Below are 15679 nucleotides of genomic sequence, written 5' to 3'. Positions count from 1 at the left end.
GGTCTGTTGGACTCTTTAAACAGAAGTAACAGTGAGGCTTGACTTGATCTCCTCTAACTACAGGAACTGGAAGGATTTCGCAGTAACACCTGAGCAGTTATTCTACACACAGACCTTCACAGTCCAGAAGTCACATGACAGGAGGAGGATGATGGTGACCATGCAGGCGATGAAGGATCCGCCAAATAAACCACACAACAGGTACACCAGAACCGCACTGACCCGGAAGAACAGGTGGAAGAAGGAGGCCATCGGATGCCTGCGATCACACACACACACACACACACACACACACACACACACACACACACACACACAGACACAGACACGCACACACACACAGACACACGCACACACACAGACACACGCACACAGACACACACACACGCACACAGACACACACACACTCATCTAAATGATAATATACCATAAACCTCATTTGTAATAATTACTATAAACTAACCCAAAACCCTAAACATACTGCATTTTTAGGATGAAAAAAATTAATAACCATAATATATTTCAATAATAATAATAATTAATAATATTAATTATTAATAATGATTTAATCACATAATAAAATAATACATTTAATAATTTTTTACTATTGAAAAAGTTATAAATAATTGTCACAATATTGTAATTTCTATAAACTAAACTTAAACGTATTAAATGTTTAATAATACATTTAATTAATAACAACAATATATGCTAATGTTTCGTTAATAATAAATGTAGTGCTTTTAAAATAATATTAAAATATTTTATAATATAGATATATTTAAAATATTAAAATAAATCACATTAAAATAAATTTTATTTATTAATAATACATTTAATTATTTATAATAATGTATTCATTTATTTAAATAATTTAATAATAATAATAATAATAATAATAATAATAAACATGATTTGCTTTTCCCTGAATGTCCCCAAAATGTACACTGTTTTCTAAACAGTATTATTAAATAATTACTACAAAAACTAGTCAAAACCTGGAAAAACAGACTAATTAATGATGATTATGATTAACTATGACAACAAACACACTTGATTTTGTTCTTTCTTGTGGCTGAATCTTCCTCAGCATCAAATAAAGCCACATCGTCTTCATCATTCGAGTCCTGGAAACGAGAAGAGAAGACAGCTGTCACGATTTATGAAGAATAATTAATCATACACACATAATTAAACACAAACCGACAGAAACTCAGTGACGTGAGCTGTTTACTGGCTAGGCTAGGCTAAACCAGCTTTATTCGCTGATTAACGAAAACCTTTCTTGTCTCGAAAGTGATATTGGAGGATCGCCAGCATGCTGTACACATAAACTATGTCTATAATGTTTTAGAAGTATTCATAATAATAAAAAACGGCACGTTCTTACTTACCAGCTTCATTTTGATTGTTGTTGTTGCTGACGTTGCACGACACGTCACTTCCGGGTATGTAAGGGATGACTTTTTTTTTAATTATTATTATTTTTTTTTACAGCATTTAAAAGAGAAGTATATATGATACTATACTGAATACTATTTCTTAATTAGTTAGTAAATACTATTTTTATCACGTGCAATATCCAATTTACAATTGATACTATTTAACAATACAATTTGAATCGAATTAGCTTTTATGCTTATATTTTCCGTTTAAATTTTATGGCAAGAACTGCACTAATCTATTTATTTATTTATATATTTTAGACTATAAATGTATTTAATTTCGTGCTCTCTCTCTCTCTCTCTCTTTCTATATATATATTTCTAATGTTCAATAATTATATTTCTAATGTTTCTCTATATTTCTGTGTGTGTGTGTGTGTGTGTGTGTGATAATTATATATTTTTAAAAATTTTTATGTACTGGTTCACTGTGATTATTTGTGTAGCAGTGCAGTATGCAGTAATGTTTGATTTTCTTTCTTTGCTATTTTACACATGAATTCTAACTTATGTAATAATTATCCTCAGTGAAGCATTACCCGTGTGTGTGACATTCTGTCTGTACACTGGCAGAACCAGTTATGTCACACTTCAACAAAACACACAGACAAACACCAGCATTTCACCGTAGCACACTTTTATTTGCAGAGACAGACAATATTTTTTTGTGGCCAAAGTAACTGTCACCTGTCACATTTGATAGGGGCACAGAATATAACATATGAGGGAAAACAGCAGCATACAGACAGTGTACAGAATCACTGAAGAGCCATATCTGTCCAGTTAACCCAACCCAATCGAAATGTACCGCAATATTCACCTACTGTACGTCATATGGGTTTGGTCAATTGTGCAACATTACTCTATTGTCTTACATATTTCAACATTAATGAAACAATGTTAAATAAACATACAGTATCAATAAACATAAAGTTCTATAATATATAGAAATAAAATAAAAACATTTATTTTTTATTTTTGTTATGCACACACACAATAAAAATAGTTTATTTATTTGTATATAAATAATTTTTATATCTTTATAATTTCACTATATATAATGTATATATAAATATGAAAAATCATATATATATATATATATATATATATATATATATATATATATATATATATATATATATACATATATATAGTTTCATCCATGTAAGACAAAATTATCCTTAAAAATATATCTAGCGATACGTGATCAATGCACAAAACATTTGTAGGTAATTAAATAGGTATAGGTTTGTAGCAGTCATAAATAATAAAATAATATCAGTCACAGGTTACAGTAGATCTCTTATAGACCTGTTTGCATCATTAAATCTGTGTCAGGTGAACAAAACTATGTGAAAACGAGACCCTGTAAGATGGAAATGATGTGGATATGAGGAGCACAAACAGTTTATTTGGGAGAGGAAACGGGAGACGTGGTTGTCAGGGACGACGCTGCTCCTGGCTCCAAAAGCACGACGCACTCCTTCTTGGGAAGCCAGAAGGCTGGGTAAAGCGGCTCCAGAAACTCAGCCTGGTACTTGTGGATGAGCGTCATGCCGTTCTCCACATCATAAAAAGCCAGCACGCCGCTGGAATAATCCACGTAGACGCCGATCCGTGTGGCTTTGGGGCCGCTGAGCGGCGTCTCCACATCACTGTGCCACGCGGAGAAGCTGCGTCCGTTCCACTGCACACACCAGGAGAAGCTGTTTCCCGTGATGCAGCTGTTGCTCTCGGTTCCCTTGCGGTCGATGCTCTTGTACGTCAGGCCGACGTGAGTGCCTTCTCCTCTCATGTCCACCTCGAAATAGTGGCGGCCCAGGTAGAAGCTCTCGACCGTCAGCACCTGCTTGAAGTGCTCGAAGCGCTCGGGGAGCTCTGGATAGCTGTGCTGCCACGGCGTCGTGTTTGTCACCTTCTTTCGTTCTTCTGTCAGACGCAGATACTGATGAGCCGTATCTGCATCAAAGGTCAGAGGCGTGACGTCTGTGGGAGAAAACAGGCAAGACTAAAGTCAAAACCAGTTGAGAAGCACTGTTGAATTACATTAAGAATATCTGGGAGGTTAGTCTGTAATGAACGTCATTGTTATTTCAGTTTCATAATGTACTGTTATAGTTTTTATTAATATTTTGAATTAAGTTTATATTTTAGGTTTTCATTTTAAGGCAAATGATTTTGCACTGCACTAATTTTGAGATCAGGGCTACTTGGCTTCTAATGTGTTGTTTCAGACTAGTGGAAAGAAAGCATCTAACATTTAAGTGTTTATTATATTACACTTACAGTATTTGCGTTTGTAGATTTAAATCACAATACATTTTAAAGTGCTATTTCCAAATGTAGTCTTTTTTTTCTCCACTTCAGCAGCACTTACAGTACATACACCTAAACTTACAGTTTTATTTCTGTCTATATTCTGAAGGTTTTTACTGAGGGGTTTGCTCATATTCATCATTGGCCTGATTTTATTGTTGCACTTTATATTTTGCATTTCTATTACAATACAAACCTTTAAGAGTTTTTTTCCCAACTTCATCAGACCTTACAGAAATAAAACTTAGCAGTTTTATTTCTGTCTATAATCTGAAGGTTTTTACTGAAGGGTTTGTTCATTTATCATTCACTTGATTTATAATTACACATTTTATTCTTGAAACATGGTGAAAAAGTATTTCTTTTCCTGGCTGTTGACAGTATTTTCTGATTGATGGAGTGATAAAAACAGATTTTCAAAACCCCCTCTTTAAAATCCTCTAATATTCAACAAAATCAAACAAGAATTTTGAACCTGTGTTCATATAGTTTATATGTTCTGGAAAGTGCATATTTAAACATAACATTTGAATTGTTTATGTTAGGCGGGACTTGTTACAGCACTTACATATTGCTTTTTTGCTGATTTGATTGCTACTATTGTCCTGATTTGGATAAAAGCATCTGTTAAATGCTTAAATGTAAATGTAATCAACTAACTAGGGAAGTATGGTGATATCTATATAAGTTATTATTGTACCCTATTCACCTGTGATTTATCTTTTTTCTTTTTGACATTTATTTTACTTAAGTAACAGAAATCTTTGTAATGGTTTTAGATTTAATTAACGATAATAACCCTGGTGAACACTCACATTTAAGGAAGTCGTCTCTGGTCTTCGGAATTGACTTGTGTTTTGCAGCTATAACGGCATAAACCGTCGTCTTTATGCCTACATTATCTGTGAACCGAAACAAGATCAGGATGGTTAAATTAGCAAAACCCTTCACAGAACACAAGGGTTTGATGTTTCTGAATTGCTCAGATTCACAGCAAGATGTGTCACTTTGTATGGAGATGTTGAATGCACACTGACTGTTTTTACAGGTGTCTTTGAGTTTGTTGGTGTATGAGGTCAGCAGGTTGTTGCACATCTCTGTCGTGGACCGTGTGATAACGCGACTGAACGACTGCAGACGATCCATGAGGCCGATATAAACACTAGGTAAAGACACATTAACAGCTTCTTTTTTCCACTGTGAATACTCCTAGAAAACAATACTGATATAATTAATACCAGAGACAACTAACAAAACAATTGTGCATATGCAAATGCTTGGCCACCCAGTGTTATTTTAGTATCACTGATAGTTTTTATTAATATTCTGCATTAGTGTAATTATTTTAACTTTAGCTTAGGATTTAGTAACATTTGTATTATTATTATTATTATTATTATTTTTGAAATATGTCTATATTGAGTTCATTAATTTTTATTTCAGTTTTACTTTTAGTTATATTCGTTTATCAAATTAAACCAATTATAAAATGATAAATGCTGCCTTGGCTTTTTTTTTATTTATATACTATTATTTACATAGAGAGCATTTATTTGTAGATTTATATACTATTTTATTACTATTATTTATATTACTATTATGTTTTTAATTAATATTATGAATTAGTAGAATTATTTTAACTTAGTAAAATGAGTGTTTTGTAATTTTTATTATTATTTTTTAAATATGTCTACATTGAGTTCATAAATTTTTATTTCAGTTTTACTTTTAGTTATATTAGTGTCAAATTAAACTAAATGAAAATGATAAATGTTGCCTTGTATTTTTTATTTATATACTATTATTTATATAGAGAGAATTTATTTGTAGATTTATATACTATCTAGTTTTTTATTAATATTTTAAACTGGTGTTTATTTTTATGATTTCAGTTTTTATTTTAAGTTACATTTTTATTAACTTTGTTATGTGCTTTTGTCAATTTATTAGTTTTTTTTTAAAATGTTACTATTCAGGTTTAATTTAATTAGAGTTTTCATTTTTATTTATTGAAAGTTAGTAATTTGAGTGGTTCTTTATAGTGGTTTTATTTCAATTCACAAAAGTGTTTTAATAGATTTAGTGTTAGTTAACTGTAATATCCCTGTGGCCAATGCATTGCAACTTTTGAACTTTAAGGCATTTTAACTAATCACCTTTAACTGACAGATGTTACAGATATGTTAAGGTCATCAGGAAACAGGAAGTAACCTCCTTACCTGCAGAAAGTCAATGTCATTTTTGTTCTTGGTGATTTTCTCGACCTGACTCTGGGTTTTCTTGAGTTCAGTGCAGCGCTGCTCCAGATGAACCCGGATTCCTTCGGCCTGCCGCAGCGCCTGTCGCTCCTCCACCTCTAAGATCTCGCTCACTTCTTTCTTCACCTGCTCCACGGCCGCCAGCAGTATGTTGAACTGCTCCTCGATCACTCCACGCACCTCCTTCACGGACGCCTGTGGCCAGACAGACAGACTGAGACACTTCAAAGTCAAAGAGACAAGCGGAGAAGTCACTACCAGACACCAGAGAAAAAATGGTTGTTCTTTCAAAAGCTGGAGGGAAATGCCTTTGCATGACAAAGAAAGGTTAATCAGATTGCTCTCACCCGAATCTGAATTCAGAGAAGCAATTCCAATGATTTACAGTTTCTTGTTAATACTATACAGCAGAAACATGTGGTGTAAGTAAATAATAATTTCTAGGTTTCCGCTCAATCTAATGAGCTTCATCAAATCAAATTGAGCCCTAATGTGAATGAAGAATTATTTATTTTAGAATATTGTTTCACTTAGAAATATCTCATGTAACAGCATTAAAATGGGTTGCGAACAGCGTTTCATATTGATTCTAAAACAGTAAAGTGAAGTTAAAGTAGTATTTAGCTTTACCTCTATAGACACCGTGTTGACCTGTAACTTGTTAATGGCGTTTTCTGCCGCTGTGACCGTCTTCACCATGTCTGTCTGTTTGTCCTGAAGCTCTCTCTGTAAACACACAATATTGTGTTTGCATATGACAAAATAAATCCTAATAAGTTCCTTGCAAATTGATCAACATTAATATTAATTCTCACACATGTTTTTTTTCACCCAAAATGTCCTCAGTTACAGAAGTTCATATGCACAATTAATATACACACTTACACTTATTTACTACATACATATACTTACATTTACTATGTTTAATGCACAGTATTAAATATATAGTCACTGGTAAAATATGCTATAATGTAATGCAATATTTACAGTTTAAACTGTATGTTTATATATATATTTATATAAAATTATATACATATGGATATTTAATATAGACATGAACACTTAATATATAGTAACTGGTAATATATACATACATACACAAATAAATAAAAAAATACATATATAATTTTTATGCATAATGTACACATTTACACATATTTACTATACACACACACACACACACACACACACACGTTTGTACAGTATATCAAGAGGTTATATTGTGCATTATACACAATAAGATGTTATATTGCATTACACAATTAATGTAGCCAAAGCCATCATTCCTTTGCATTAGTAATCGGAAAGGTAGCAGTCTCTTTGTTCAGCTTTTGCATTGCATTCCACAGACAGGTTCAGACAAAAATGTCCTCTATTGAGCATACAGCTCATGTCAGCTATAGTCACTGTTATTCAGTGTGTAGGCTTGCTAAAGGGAACATCTCAAACAATAGAGCTCTGACTCTCACATTAAAGTTTATCCTCCACCCTGACCACCCAATAACCCCAGAATAGCTCCAGTGCTACCTGAACCGGATGGTGTTTCACTGCACTGAAGTCAATGAGAACCCCTCCCTGCACTGTCTTCAAGTTAAACACGCTCAGATATGTGCACATCAGTGTCTGTTCACTCATCCTGAGTTAGCAAGCTCAGCATTTAAAATAAAAAGGGCGTATTAACAGTTCTATTTCAATGTCATAAATGCAACGAGGCTAGCTGCCCTAGTAAAAATTACAATCGAAAACCAAACAAGAAAACATTAAAAGGAGTGCTTATGGGACGAATTATGTGCCAAGTTTAATATTGCACATTTAGAGTTTGTTCATTTAAGGAACCACCTATACTCACTAAATCCACCCATAAGACTCTAGAAAGATCCTGGCAACCACACACAACAGTCTAGCATTATAGTGGTGAGTTTATTCTTCCTAAAATGTAGTTCTACATTGCTGTTGCTAGTAATCTATTATAGTTACATGATGCATGTCAAACATAGACAGTGTTAATGTAAAGTTTCTCTGGAATTAAATTGGAGTATCGTCACTCACAATGCAATTTAAGAGCTAGACTTCTTATGCATATCCACACCAGTCAATAATGTGCTCACTGTAGTGGTTAAACTGGATATGTAAAGGAGATATGCGTGTGTCATAGCTTCTCTGTTAATCAGCGGAGAGGAAGTTTCACTCAAGGTAACTGGACTGATCTGTTTGTTCTGCCAAGCAACGCAGTCAGGCAGGATTTGTGTTATGTATGTTGTGTAATCTAATACTCATGTTAAAACATCCCCAAGAATGCCTCAGATCCAAGAAGAGCCCCGGACACACCCTGCTCTGCACACGAGGACAATGCATCAAACTCATTCACCTGACAGTCTTGACAGGGAAGACGCTAACAAGCACACAAGCAGGGCGGATTGTTTTAATCCATTGCATTTACAGAAAAACAGTTTTCATAACAGTTCTGATGTCCTGAGTAGTTTTTCATTTGAAAGCATACAATAACTGTCAAGTTCCAAAAAAAAAAAAATTCCATGGTCCATGCAATGTATTTTTATATGTATTATAAAAATGTAATTCATGGAACTGTATTCCGTGTCTTCTGAAGACGTACGGCAGCTTTATGCAAAGCTTGGACGGAAATTTAAGTTAATAAAAACTGAAAAATCTTTAAAAATCGAAAAAGAAAATAATGTTTCTCACATAAGGCATTGCATGCCTTCAGAAGACTTGAAATATAATCATGATCAAATATTATAGTTTTATGGTGTTTTTTTGTCATATTTTGGGCTTTCTAGAACATTACAAAACATTTCTATTTCAAATAAATGCTGTTCTTTTGAAATTTCTATTAATCTGTAAATCCTGAAAAAATACAGTGCGTCACAGTTTCCACAATTTCTAAATAAATACTGTTCTTTTTTAATTTTTGCAGTAATAATAATCAGAAATGTTTCTTGAGAAGCAAATCAGAATTTTAGAATGATTTCTGAAGGATCATGTGACACTGAAGACTGGAGTAATGATGCTGAAAATTCAGCTGCGCATCACAGAAATAAATTACATTATAAAATAAATTCACACAGAAAACACTTCTTTTAAATTGTAATAATATTTCACAATATTACTGTATTTTTAATCAAATAAATGCAACTTCACTTTCATTTAAAAAGAGCATCGTGGGCTTGCTTTACTAAAGAAAAAGAGCCACACAAGTTTGGAACGGCATGAAGGTGAGAACCATGACAAATATGTTAATTTTTGAGTAAATCTTGTTTTTCTAGTTGCCTGTGGCGTGCACGCTCAAGCTGGCTGCTTTCAAACACAACCAAATAAAAAACCACATTTATTTGTTTAGCATGCAAATATGCCAGAGAGTCTGACTGTAAATAACCTAACAGCATTTATATGCGGCCACAGCAAAAACCATCTAGAAAAGACATAAAGCAGTGTTTAAAGCATGTTAAAGACACACTAAACCGCCTGTACAAGTGTTGCATCATCCTGGAAACATACCGCATCGCAAAAAGCGTGTTTACGTTTTGGTTCTGGTCACACTGAGAAAATACCACCAAGCTTTTTCTCCTAACTAATGCTTATTGATAAGTGTGGTCACGTCAGTATTTCTTACATGCTTCATAGATGTTCTTCAATTCCTGAGAAGATGATTTCACACAGACGTCATGAATTGACGTCCACAACTGGATGTAAAACCAGTTTCAGATTAAAGAGACGTGTATTTTCATCAGAAATGCATTAAAAGCTTACACCACGTCCATAAGTTTTCTATAAGAAAAGGATAAAAGATCTATCAAATCTTACTTACCAAACTAAGAAAGCAATGAGATTTAACAGAGAACCAATGAATCAAACTCACTCTGACATTAAACTCAACTACTGTACACCCTAAATACACAACTAACCAACTTAACCAAATACTAACCTAATTAATGAAGGATTCAGTGATTATTTCTCGATATTTTACAGCTTTAAGAAGCCAATCCTGAATACTTTGAGATCAAATCATCAATAATGTCTCTTGCTCTCTGACTGGAAACTGTATTGTTACTGTACATTTTTTTGTGGAAAAGCTCACCACCATGCTCAACTTTCCTCAACAAGACATGATTCGAAGAATCATTTATGTCTGGAACACAAAGTATTAAAGTGCATTGTGTGAAGCTGATCACATCACAAACCCTCTGTATGCACTTTTTGCATTATTGACATACTATTTTCCAATTTAATGCTGTACAGTTGCTTTGACACAATCTTTATTGTTAAAAGCGCTATATAAATTAATCAACAATAACGGCCTTGATGACCACTAGATGACCACACAGTCCCATTGTCAGGCCTTTTGTATGTGTGTGCGTGTGTGACCTGTTCTTTTAGGTCAGAGAGAGAAATGATGTGGTTTTGTACTATTTGACCTAACAGTAGTCAGAGCGTAACAGAGGAAACATTCTGTTCCTTATTTCACTGAAAAGCTTGATTAGATTAAGAAACAGTTTGTATGTTTGAGGCTAAACTCACCCCTAAAGGTAAAGTGTAAGCTGGAAAAAAGTGTAAATTAGTAAAATGAGTGCAAATCCTGTGGCTGAATTTGGAGCAGCATCCTGCTTTTACTATTCCTGCTATATATTTATATACAGTATCTTACGAATTCTAGCACTGCATGTGAATCTGAATGCTATCATAACAATGTTACGTTAGTTTGAGCATCTTGAAACATCAAAAATGGCCCAATGGCATGTTTTTGGAGCTGGACTATGGCAGACGAAGAAGTGTTTGGGAATATTTTTGCATCTATTGCAACGTTTTTAAAACTGAAGTCTTTTGTCATACACTACCATTCAAAAGTTCAACAAGATTTCATCAGCAAGGATGCATTAAATTGATCCAAAGAGGCAGTAAACACATTTATAATGTTACAAAAGATTTCTATTTAAAATAAATGCTGTTCTTTTAAACTTTCTATTCATCTGTGAATCCTGAAAAATAAAATGTATCACAGTTTCCACAAAAAAAAGAAAAAAAAAGAGAAATGTTTCTTGAGCAGCATGGCTCATGTGACACTGAAGTAATGATGCTGAAAATTCAGCTTTGCATCACAGAAATAAATTAAAAATATATTAAAATATATTAAAATATTTCAAAATGTTACAGTATTTTTATCAAATAACTGCAGCATTTGTCAGGGATGGGCAGTATTTCTAAATATATATATATTTTTCTGTATTTTAAAGCCTTTAAAAAAATATAATGTAATTTGCATTTAAGTACATTTTTTTTTTTTTTTTTCACACAGTATTTTGCATTTATATTTTAAATACATGTTCATGTATTTATGCCCATCTCTGGCCTTGGTGAACATAAGAAAAAATCGGTCGACCGTGGAAATCTCATTACAGCTACGAAAATACGCACCATCTCAAGATATGAAGCTAGAAAGTAAGTGAGAGAACACAAGTACCTCTATCTTCCTGCGCGCCTCAGCGATGGGCACGGCGTTGTGTCCGCGGTGCTCCTCCGCCACGCACTCGTGACAGACGCAGCACGCGTCGGCGCAGCAGAACAGCTCCAGCGCGCAGCGGTGCGTCTCACAGGTGCGTCTCTCGATGTCCTGCAGCGGCTCCACCAGCCTGTGGCTCTGGAACTTGATGTTCTCCAGGTGCGGCCTCAGGTGAGCCTCGCAGTACGACACCAGGCAGGTCAAGCACGACTTCGTGGCGCGGCACGGCCGGTCGATGCAGGAGTCACAGGTGACATCGTTCGGCCCCAGCACCTCCTCTTCATCCTGAGGCTTCTGAGGGTCCTCTGATTGATTGAGGTCCTCCTGAATCTTGCTTTCCTCAATGGTCTTGCTGTCTTTCTCTCCTGCGGTCTGGTTTTCTGTCTTTGGAGATCCGTTGATCTTCTCCTCTGCGGACTTCAGATTGCTCTCCTCTGGGTTTTTCTGGAGTTTTTCTGAACTCAAGCTGCTTGCTGGCAGATCTGCTGTCAGCACCACGTCGCCCATGATTGCTCTCCTTCTGTCTTGAGCTTTGACTTCAGTTTGACTTTCAGTTTATTCTTCTCATTATGGTACAGTCAGAGGCGGTGGGCGGGGCTACACTGTAATGTGGGCGGAGTTCGTATGCAGATCAGGACATGTGTTTGCTGTCCTGACTGTGTTTTGGTGATAATTTGATTACTGAAGTTACTAGGCTGATGGAATTTTTTTTAATGTCTTTTTGTTTATAGTTAATTTACTCATCCACAAACCTGTTTACAGTGTAGAAACTTCAAGCTGTTCTTGCGTTTTTTTCAGTCTGAGTTGTTTTTAAGATGCTGTGTTAAAAGCAGAAAATCTTGACCTCTGCCACAATTATCAAACTCATTCATGCTTCCATATATTCAAAATAAGTGTTTATATCATGTTGTGACTACATACCCAGGCGACTGTCCTTGTAATGAGTGTACTGTCAGTTTCTTTAATAACATTTAAATTATTGACTTGAACTAAATCAACATTAAACTGAGTTGAACAATGACACTATACCGTCTTGTTAAAGCTGATATACAGCACAAGTTTCCATCACTGGTTCTGCTATCGTCCTGTTTATTACTGTGAAGCTGCTTTGTTCTATAGTGTCATGGGTTGGTGAAGCAGATGGAGTGATCACGATGGAGATGACAGAAAATTATTTTAATTAAGTAAATCCAAATACAAAGAGTACAAGTACCAACTTAACATAGATAAGAATGGACGAAGTCTAAGAGAGAACTGAGGGTTTAAGTAGTGGAGCAAACTAAGGAGCTGACGAGTAAATTAATCATACACAGGTGAACAGAATGGTAATCAGGAAATGAAGTTTTTTTATTTTTTTTTGATAAGCCACAAATTTAGTTGCCCATGTTAAAAGTGAGATAGAATTTGACATTTATGCATTTGGCAGATTCTTTAATTCAAAGCGATGTACACTGCATTCAAATGATACTGTACTGTACATTATGCAGTTTAAGTATTGTACCCTATGTAAGTTATGGTTCTAATGAAGGTGAATGAGACAAAAGTGTTTTACTTACAGTAAAGTTTAAACTGATACACACAACATGATCGATATGCAAAGAAAAAAGAAAAAAGGAAAAAAGGAGGATCTAATGGACCTCTTCTATGATAATTTTATGCTGGTTTGAATCCTTTGTAAATCACCTTAATGAAAAACTGAAACTTTTACATCATCAGTCATCAGGGATATTTGTTGTCAGATGCTAAACAAACTGGTTTTACTTCTTTTCTTGAAGGAGAAGGAAATTACGGCTTTATCTTTTGCAGTTTTCTTAACTTCAGTTCGATGCTGTTTGGCAGACCGTACTTGACCAGCTCCTGCTTGATCTGAAACACAGATGGACAAACAGAACAAATTTGCCCATGTGGTCTATTTGAACCGTATTCTGTTTAAATATTCGTAGTAAGAGTGACATACTTGCTCCAAAACTATTTCAGTGCTGCCATTACGTGTCAGGTCTAAAAATGAGGAAAGTCTCACTCGAAATCCAATGACATTGTCTAAAGGGAAAAACACAGGGACATCTAAATATCTGTATTTGTTGACACTAACCATACAAACATTATATGGGGTTATATGAAATTTATCAAAACATTATCTATAGATAAGATTTTTACTGTTCAAGATGCTGTTTCTTGGTTCACCGTCCACCCTGAAGACCCATCGACCGAGAACATTGACATTACTGGAGTTCCTGAGGTTTGAGATGAAGCTGCCATTGATTGATTCGGGAATCACAAAGTAGTGTGTGGAGTTTACTGTGTCATAACCAGCCTGAAAGTGTGCAAAAACATTATTCATATAAACATTATATATATTAGAGAACATGAACTTTTATACAGTAGTGAATAGCAACATTTTGTTCTCAATACAGAAAACAAGTTTCTTTCACCTGCACTGGATGTCCTGTTACAGCAATGTCACCATAATTCATCAGAAGAAATGAAAAATTACCGCCTGAAATTAAAACCACTTGAAACGATGTTTCCTGCAAAAATTGAAAGATAAAATTACTTTAAGCTTAGCAATTTATTATTGTTTTCTCGGTTACTGTCTTTAAGGTCTACTGTATTCAGAAAATGAATCATGAACAAAGTGAAAACAGTCACATTTCAGAAGAACATCAGTCTTACTGTGTTGGTTAAATTGAAGTAAGAGACTTTATTTTTGTTCCCATGTTGCAACAAAGACCCAAGATGCAGTGAAGGTCAGATTTGGGAAATGTTGTGTTTATATCCCGAGTGGCCCGTGTGAGGACATTTCCACTGGTGTACTGATGATATGAAACAACACCTCTCACACTGTTGTCAAGATTAGTCCAGAGACCTGCAATTATATCTTGGCTTCCTCTAGCGGGGAATGAGTAGGGAACATATGATGATGAAGGCTGGTTGAATGTGAGGTGTCCATTATTATTAACCTGCAACATGAGAAATATTGTCAAAATCACTGATCACAGATGAGTTTAGAAAGCATTCACCACTCACATTTAGACTCAGAATCAGGATGGAGTCAAATTCTTACATAAATCTGCTGGTATGTGCGGCCAAAGAACAGAATTGGACTCAACAGCTGAATAACTGAGGAGCTTCCATCATCAACAGCAGCATTTATTGTGTCTCCAGCTGCTGAGCCGAATGGATAAAATATTTCTGGTGCCGCCAAGAGAGAAAAAAAAAAAATCTGACATTATTTCTCACAGATTAATGGGGCTCGTGTTTGAATCTGGCTGTGATTAGTAGCAAAATAATGATGCCCTCTGGTGGCCAACTCATGTGGATGTTACAACAGTAAAATAAAACAATTGAAAATGGGAAAATGTCGTTATGAAATAAAAGTGTTTCTGAAAATTTATAATTAGTATTATTTTTTGGATGAAAGATTTAAAAAAAGATAATGCAAAAGATTATATATATATATATATATATATATATATATATATATATATATATATATATATATATATATATATATATATATATATATATATATATATATATCAGTATATGATTAAATACTCACCTACACAGTAAGCACCGCAATACATTGGTTTGACAAACTCATAAACATAGTAATTTCCAGGACAGGCTTTGACTCTTATAGGGTGGGATCTGTAAGCACAGCAGCCACCCACTGAGAAACAGACCTGACGGGTGACCACTCCATCTTCCAGCTGTGGATGAGGGCCGCTGAGTGACAGTGGGTAATGAGTGCCACACATGCCATGATTTACACATGATTCTGTCATCTGAGTATTTTGACCATTGTAGAACATCCTGTACCAGCCATTCCACTCCACATTATAATCACACTTTAAAATGTTAGAATGGTCAGTGGCTCTCCAAGGCTCATCCAGACTGGTGTAGTTGTAGCAGGGGTCAACACTTGGGGTGGTTAACAATACTGTTATTAAAAAGTAGAAAGAGAGCATTACATACTGCATATTAAATCTATTCAAGATAATAATATGAATACAAAGCAGTACAATTTGTGATAAACATGTCAAATAAAAAGATAAATGAACATTCATGCTGAATATAGTGTTGCATATATTTAGATGGGTGGTTTTGTAAATTTGTAGACATAATAATTTCCAGGACAAGCT

The 15679-nt window shown here is 34.7% G+C and overlaps 2 protein-coding genes and 1 pseudogene across 3 annotated transcripts in view; all 3 read right to left on the bottom strand.

The window, feature by feature from the left end:
- tvp23b (trans-golgi network vesicle protein 23 homolog B (S. cerevisiae)) overlaps positions 1-1452 on the bottom strand; it is a 2908-nt gene extending 1456 nt beyond the window's left edge. The window contains exons 1-3 of the mRNA XM_042768135.1: positions 1395-1452; positions 1054-1127; positions 115-259 (exon numbers count right to left, since the gene is read on the bottom strand). Of these exons, the coding sequence (XP_042624069.1) occupies positions 115-259; positions 1054-1127; positions 1395-1403 (228 nt within the window). The 5' untranslated portion in view covers positions 1404-1452. The remainder of the gene's footprint in view (positions 1-114; positions 260-1053; positions 1128-1394) is intronic.
- Positions 1453-2598: 1146 nt separating this feature from the next.
- LOC109094349 (tripartite motif-containing protein 16-like protein) lies at positions 2599-12097 on the bottom strand. Of its 2 annotated transcripts, XM_042768133.1 has the most exons (6): positions 11496-12095; positions 6650-6745; positions 5981-6214; positions 4799-4970; positions 4577-4663; positions 2599-3431 (listed from the first exon to the last, which is right to left on the bottom strand). In XM_042768133.1, exons 1-6 carry the CDS (start codon positions 12039-12041, stop codon positions 2854-2856), a joined length of 1713 nt encoding a protein of 570 aa, XP_042624067.1. In that variant the 5' UTR covers positions 12042-12095; the 3' UTR covers positions 2599-2853. The 2 variants fall into 2 exon arrangements, with proteins under 2 accessions (XP_042624067.1, XP_042624066.1); XM_042768132.1 differs by having other exon boundaries at positions 4577-4970; positions 11496-12097.
- A 598-nt stretch (positions 12098-12695) lies between these two features.
- Positions 12696-15474, bottom strand: LOC109053624 (annotated as a pseudogene).
- Between the last annotated feature and the right edge of the window lie 205 nt (positions 15475-15679).

The sequence above is a fragment of the Cyprinus carpio genome, chromosome A12, assembly GCF_018340385.1.
Source record: "Cyprinus carpio isolate SPL01 chromosome A12, ASM1834038v1, whole genome shotgun sequence".
NCBI lineage: Eukaryota > Metazoa > Chordata > Actinopteri > Cypriniformes > Cyprinidae > Cyprinus > Cyprinus carpio.
The sequence above is the reverse complement of the archived record's forward strand: the minus strand, read 5'-3'. Positions and strand labels throughout refer to the sequence as shown.

Excerpts from the sequence above, each read along its gene's own strand:
- LOC109094349 (XM_042768132.1), bottom strand. The coding sequence starts at position 12,041 with ATGGGCGACGTGGTGCTGACAGCAGATCTGCCAGCAAGCAGCTTGAGT. Across the intron at positions 6,746-11,495 it reads AGGCGCGCAGGAAGATAGAG|AGAGAGCTTCAGGACAAACA; the intron begins GTACTTGTGTTC and ends GTGTGTTTACAG. Across the intron at positions 4,971-5,980 it reads ATGACATTGACTTTCTGCAG|GAGTATTCACAGTGGAAAAA; the intron begins GTAAGGAGGTTA and ends ATTGTTTTCTAG.